The 6,520-nt window shown below is 53.0% G+C and overlaps 1 protein-coding gene across 1 annotated transcript; it reads right to left on the bottom strand.

Moving 5' to 3' along the window:
* Positions 1-954: 954 nt before the first annotated feature.
* On the bottom strand, positions 955-1,524 carry PtA15_11A108 (uncharacterized protein; the record flags this gene model as incomplete). Its single annotated transcript, XM_053160983.1, has 1 exon — positions 955-1,524. One exon carries the CDS (start codon positions 1,522-1,524, stop codon positions 955-957), a length of 570 nt encoding a protein of 189 aa, XP_053024975.1.
* Between the last annotated feature and the right edge of the window lie 4,996 nt (positions 1,525-6,520).

Raw genomic sequence — 6,520 nt, 5'->3', positions numbered from 1 at the left:
TGCCTGTTTGCTTTACCAAGGGCAACATCTTCAATAATTTTGTGCTTGAGTGGTCCACAGATGTATTGGTGGCTATACATAATTAGTTGACATCGGATTTGTGGGTCAAAACGTCCAGGCATTGGAGGACTTCCCGTCAACCTGGGAACCCCTTCCAGACCCAGATCTGAGCCAAATTTTGCAGGGAAATTTTGGCTTTGAGACTCTGGGAGGCTCTCAGATTGCTCCCAGATTGCGACAGGAAGTCCTCCATTTGCGTACCAAACAAGATCCTCAGATCAGCACCCAGTGGGTTGTAAAAATCTGAGCGGAATTGCACATTTGTGAAAATATCTTGCTCAGGGTGGAGTTGTCTTGCTGTAAAGTCAAGTCTGATGCCCGAGCAGTCACCCATTTCAATGGTTCTTGGGCACACAGCTATCTGGTCAGCTCAAATCGACCAAGTGATGGATGGATCCATTTTTCAGAGCAGAGTCCAGACATTGGGGACATTGACACTGTCAGAAGTGTAACAAGCTCAACTCACAGGGGCTCAAAAACAAAGGCTCAGCAGGAATGTGACAGCTCCCGGCAAGAATGGGAAGAGGCAACAGTAATCAAGCCAGGCAAGTGAGAGTGATTGATTACGAGTCCATGTGAAGCAGAAGAATCATGAATGGCTCAAGAGAAACGAAGAGAAGTGCCGCAGATGTGAGTCGAGTTAAGTCGTCATATCCATCAGAAAGACTACGCTTGAGAGAGAGGAAAATGTGGGTGAATGTGTAGTCTAGGAAGATCGTTATATGTAGGGAGCATTGCTAGTATAGCAGATAATAGCCACGCCGCGAACCGCTCGCGCCCAAGCGACCAAGTTATTCTTTGATCCTTCGCATTGTCGGTCTAGAAAGGAAATCCAGATTAACATGATTGTGCATCAGGCGGTCACTTGGCGAGACGTGACATACCATATTGCTCTTAATTGACACCGTCCAAGAATGCCGGCGGGAGCTGTTGGTTCGTGGGCGTGTAGGACTGGGTGGTCCCAGGTGGGTTCGTCCAGTCGGTTGGGAAGGTCGGCCAACGCGAAGGCCCGTAAAAGTTCGGCCATTGGCTCCAGTCCGGAATTTGGTACGGTGGCGGGATGTTTCTGTCTGGGATTGGGTGGAACCAGAAATTGGGCCTCTGGTTGATATAGTCGTTGATGTTGAAATCGTTGGAAAAAGGGTTGCAGTAGCTGCTATGGAATAAGCACTCGGTTTGGGGCGTGACCGCATACTTCGCCTCGAGTTGACCTTTAGGTTTCGCTTGAGCATCAGTCCGTTTGTCGAGGGTAGGTAGGGCAGAAGCGCTCTGGATAAGAGCAAGTGTGGCAACAACAGCTACTACGGAACGCATTTTGAGATCGTGTCTTTTGGCAATGAAAGTGAGGTTGACGATGTTTCTGCCGAAACGTAATGTGGCACTGGCGGGGGATGAGTGGGAATGGTACACTTGGCTCCATTTTAAGTCTTCCGAATCAACTCTTGAAGCTCTCTTGTCCAACATCGCTGCCTGTTCCTCCCGGATCGCCGATGCTCCAGCCAGCTCCAGCCAATACAATCGCACAAGCTGTCCGGCTGTAAACATATTTCACAGTCCAGAATCGCGAGAGGTTCTTATTTCCATTAATGTTAAGAATTTTATCATAAATATGTATTATGAGCTTGTGCATGAATTGACAGCTTTGCCACCCAAGTCTTTTACCTGAGACACGAAAGCAGACGAAAGCTCACGAAACTCGAAATCACAGAAGCTTGCTCACGAAAGGTTCTGTTTACACCACGAGAGCGATTTCGGCTCCCTCGGACCGACAACCCGACGAGAAAGGGACACACGCCTACCGTGTGAATGCACGGCAGCACGGCGTCAGAGTGTCCATCCTGTCAGGCTGCCGTGCGAATGCAGGGCAGCACGTCGTCGGGATCTCCAACCGTCAGGCTGCCGTACCTCTTGACGACAGGCGACCACCTCGGTCAATCCGCCGCAAGCCTGCCGGTCAGTTGCCTGGCGGCGACCCGGTGGCTCGACCCAACTCGCGCTGCCTGTCAGCCGCCCGGTAGCCGACCTCGTCCTGGGCTCCCTCGGAGCGACAACCCGACGACATAAGACACACTGTCGGGCTGCCGTGCGAATGCAGGGCAGCACGTCGTCGGTGTCTCGCGACGGTCAGTCTTTTTTCTGACACATCTGATACTCGAGACTTGAGCTCACAAGGCTGTCAAACCAACCCGGAAGCTGTCTCGCCGAGGCTCACCCGGGTCAGGATGACCGCGTTTTGCCGCCGGCTTGCCGTCGAGGCCTCCCTCAGCGTTGCATTTCCTATTCATCTCAGAGGTTATTATTTCATGTGGGAGCTCGATTGAGAGAAAAAAAATTGAAGAGTTTTTTTTTTTTTTTTTTTTTGACAAAAAATGACTTTGCAAAAAATTGGGTCAGCCCACCTTGAGGATGCTACAGCCTATACACGGCAGACGCACTTTTAAGGTTTTTCGCCGAAAAACCTTCGAAGTGAGGGTTCTCACTTGGAGGACCTCCGAAGTCGCCGTCCTTCGGATGATCTTTGAAGAAAATCCAAAGATTTTCCAAAGGTGGGGCAAAAACTTCAAATGACATTCAAAGGTGACAGAAATATCCATCCGACCACCGGGTTGGACCGGATAAAACCTTATTTTTTGACATCTCACTCTACTCCGAAGTCCATTGGGAGGAAGGACCCTCCCCTCCCAATATTCTTCGGAGGACCTCCGGAGGACCTTCGAATGCCTGTGACTTCGAAGGATCTTCGGAGGCGGAGCCCTCCCCTCCCAATATTCTTCGGAGGACCTCCGGAGGCCCTTCGAAGGATCTTTGGAGGCGGAGCCCTCCCCTCCCAATATTCTTTGGAGGACCTCCGGAGGCCCTTTGAATGTCAACCCGTTCGATGGAGGCGAGTGGTGCCAACATCCATGGCAAAGGGCATCGCTCACCTGGACCAGTCTCCTCGACATCCCCCACCAGCTCCCCTCCGCCAACGAAGCCACCGATGTCGTCTCAGCAGGAGGGCACCCACCCAACGGTAAGCGGGTAGTTTTTTCTTCCCTCCTTGCTGACAAGAAAGAACACACATTGACCACATGATTTGACCCGATAGGCTCGCGAGGAGTCCTGCAATGGGTCGCCGCCTATTGGCCCCCAACAAGACAATGTGGCGTCGCAAGAAGACGACCCCAACCCCCCCCCCCCCGGCCACCAAAACGCAAGTCATTCTTGGAGACGTTTGTCAAACAGACGGACAAGTTCTTCTCCGGCAACTTTGGTGACGACAACAATCAAGACGACAACGCCCACTCGCCAAAGGAGGAGCGGTCGTCACGGGTTGATCAACTAGCTTTGTCTGGTTTTTCGGCTCATTTGATTCTCTCTCTTTCCCCCTTCTCTCTCTTTCCCCCTTCTCTCTTTTTCCCCCTTTCTCTTTCCCCCTTCTGTCTCTCTCCCCCCCTTCTGTCTCTCCTCTGTACGTACAATGAAATATTAGCCGAATGAGAAATACACGCAGCAATATCCCAAGCACTTGTGAGGGGCGGGCCCAAGGGCCCGCCCGATCCCGGAGCATTCTGTCCAATCAAGCCCGATCGGGGGAGCCCAATCAGAGGTGCCCGATCAGAGGAGCCCGATCGGGGGGGCCCAATCGGGGGGGGGGGCCCAATTGGGGGGGGCGATCTGGGGAGCCTGACAGGACGCACACTTTGAATGGCCTTCGAAGAATCTTCCGAGTGCCTTCGAAGGCCAGTTCAAATGCATTCAAAGCCTCTTTGAAGGGGCTTTGAACTAGCAATTCTTCAAAGTTTTTCCGAAGGCCTGCCAAAGGATCTTCAAATGTCCTTTGGAGAGTCTTTGGAGGAAGGTTTTCCTCCAAAGGATCTCCAAAGGACATTCGAAGTTCCATTGAAATCTTACTTCGGAGGAACTTTGTCAGATATTTTGACCAAGTGCCGACCGTCCGCTGCTGCTGGCGGGTACTTTGGAGGCTCTCCGAAATACTTTTGGAGATACTTTGGAGTTTTGCGTCCGCCGTGTACTCTAATCCTATCTGTCACACTGCGGGCATCTTGCTGTCGCGGCGGCCCGCAGCGACATCATGACACTGCATAACAGAATGCAGCGTCAGCTGCAGCAACAACTGGCCGGCTGATTTGCCTTTGGACAGCCGGCCACCGCAGTACATACATAACAACCTCTCAATGACCAGTCCTTGTGCCGGCCATCAAGAGGATTACACACTCCTCTCACTCCTCTCGGTGACCAGCTCATGGACCGTTCATCGGGAGGAGTCCACACTCCTCTTGATGCCAGCACACACCGGCGTCAAGAGGAGTACAGACACCTCTTGATGGCCGGCACAACGACCTGTAACCAAGAGGAGTATGCACTCCTCTCAATGGCTGGCCCGAGGCCTGATCATTGGGAGGAGTACATACACACTTTCCTCGATGGACAGCACAGACCGGGCATTGAGGTGCATGTACTCCTCTCAACGCCGGCCTGTGTTGGCATTGAGAGTAGTATGGATTCCTCCTCCCAACGACCGGTCCTTGTGCTGGTCATTGAGAGGAGTGTGGACTCCTCCTCCTAATGACCAGTTGTTATGCTGGTCATCAAGAGGAGTGTGGACAACTCTCAACGGCCGGCACAAGGACTCCTCCTGATGGCGGGTCCTTAGGCCAGCCATCAAGACGAGTGCGTACTCCTCTTGGTGACCGGTTGTTGTGCCGGCCATCAAGAGGTGTGTTGTGTGTACATACCCTGGTGGCCGGCTGATGGACAGCCGGCCAAGTGTTGCTGCAATACTTGTCGCACTGGGTTCAAATCCCCACTGAATTGTCAGATGTTGCTGCGGTCCGCACCAACATCAAGATTGTCAGGGCGGGTCTCTAAAGTGACACCGCCGTGAATGTAAACCTAGAGATATATAAGGTTTGAGCTGTTCTCAGCTGTCACAGCTGAAAGCTGGTGCTCGACTTGGCCGCGCAGGCGCAAGGAGAAAAGCCGCGCCTTCTTCAGAAGGGGCTGGTTGAGCAAATACAACCGGAGTCCACGGACTCGTCAAGAAGGGTCCTTTCTAGGACTTAGAGAGATAAAAGGAAAAGGGTTGACTTACTGAGGCGAAGCGCGGAAAGTCAAGGGATAAGTTGGAAAAAAGAGGAAAGGTGGATCAATGGGCCCCAATCGTTGTAAGTCGGCGGTGGTGGTCGAATACAACAATATTGGTGGGCTTGGTAACTGATCTTGGGAGCTCTTCCTTGGGGACGAGCTCCTCGTACTTATACTCATGTCTTGCGTGGCCAACTTGTGGTTGGCCCAAAGATACTCGACATCCTGACGGTTCAGGGAATCTCATATCCTGAGAATCATTTTAGATGACGGTTCAGGGAATCTCATATCCTGGGAATCATTTTAGATGATTCCTCAGGGTAGACGGAAATGTGCTTACTCTCGCGCCGGCGTCGGCCCTGCTTGTGAGCCAAGGCGTTTCCTTGGATGCTTCACTCGGAGAGGCGGGGTGAAGAGCCCGTAAGAGGCCCGCGACCCGTTAGCAAGGCTGCGCTTGGGCGCGGCTTGTCGTCCTCTGCGCTGTCTAAGCTAGCAGGAGGCTGACAAAGATGCCCGCAGTGTCAACCAACAAGTTGGTCTTTGGCCAAGTTGGCAGACACTACGGGCAATTAGGTGTCCATGCGGCCCGCAGCGTCACCTGACGTTGCATTTAGTGTCGCGGCCGCAGTGACTGCGCCTACTTGCGCAGTCACGCGGGCTTGCAACGACAGGGTGACGCTGCATCCCGCAGCAACAGCTACATGCCTGTAGTGAGAAGCAGTGCCTCTGAGCTTGGGTTTCAGCGCAACATGGGTTCAAGGCTTGCTTGGAAGATATTTTTGCCGCGCGCTGAGTGTCTCATGCCTGGACTCTCACGGCCTCTCACGGCAGAGGTGCGAGTACATGATCCCACGCACCCATCACATGACGGGTGGCTCGACAGCTGATTGCTGACAGGCCACTCCTGGCTGCCCAAAAACAATAATCTCACAACCTGGAGAGTCGCTGAGAGAATTGTTTGACCAGCAGTACAAACTCTTGCACAGCTTTCAAACATGGTGCAAAGGTTATGTCCAAGCCGTCTCCAATCGTCTATCGTCTGCACACGTTCCGGGGAGACCCTTGCGGCGGCCGCAGCTGCCGACAGGTCTCCCCGTAGGCTCCGGTGGTCCCTACCTGTCAGTAGGTTTTCACCAGGGCCAGTTTTTGGGTCTTGGCAAAGAGCGTTGAGCTTGCTGAGCTTCTTCATACCCATGGAGTCTCCCTACCTGGAAGGTAGGAGCTCCTGGGTGAGAGCCAGTATTTCTCAACAACTCTCCTCCTGAAGCAGAGAGAGAAGAGAGGGAGTGGCTGCCGTTGGCAGGTGTGGAAAAGGGTTTTGGGCTACACCCTCAACTCTGGGAGAAGCCTGAGCCTACCCAAACCCCCACAC

This window comes from Puccinia triticina, chromosome 11A, assembly GCF_026914185.1.
Source record: "Puccinia triticina chromosome 11A, complete sequence".
NCBI lineage: Eukaryota > Fungi > Basidiomycota > Pucciniomycetes > Pucciniales > Pucciniaceae > Puccinia > Puccinia triticina.
Note: the sequence above shows the minus strand (reverse complement) of the source record. Positions and strands in the feature narration are given on the sequence as shown.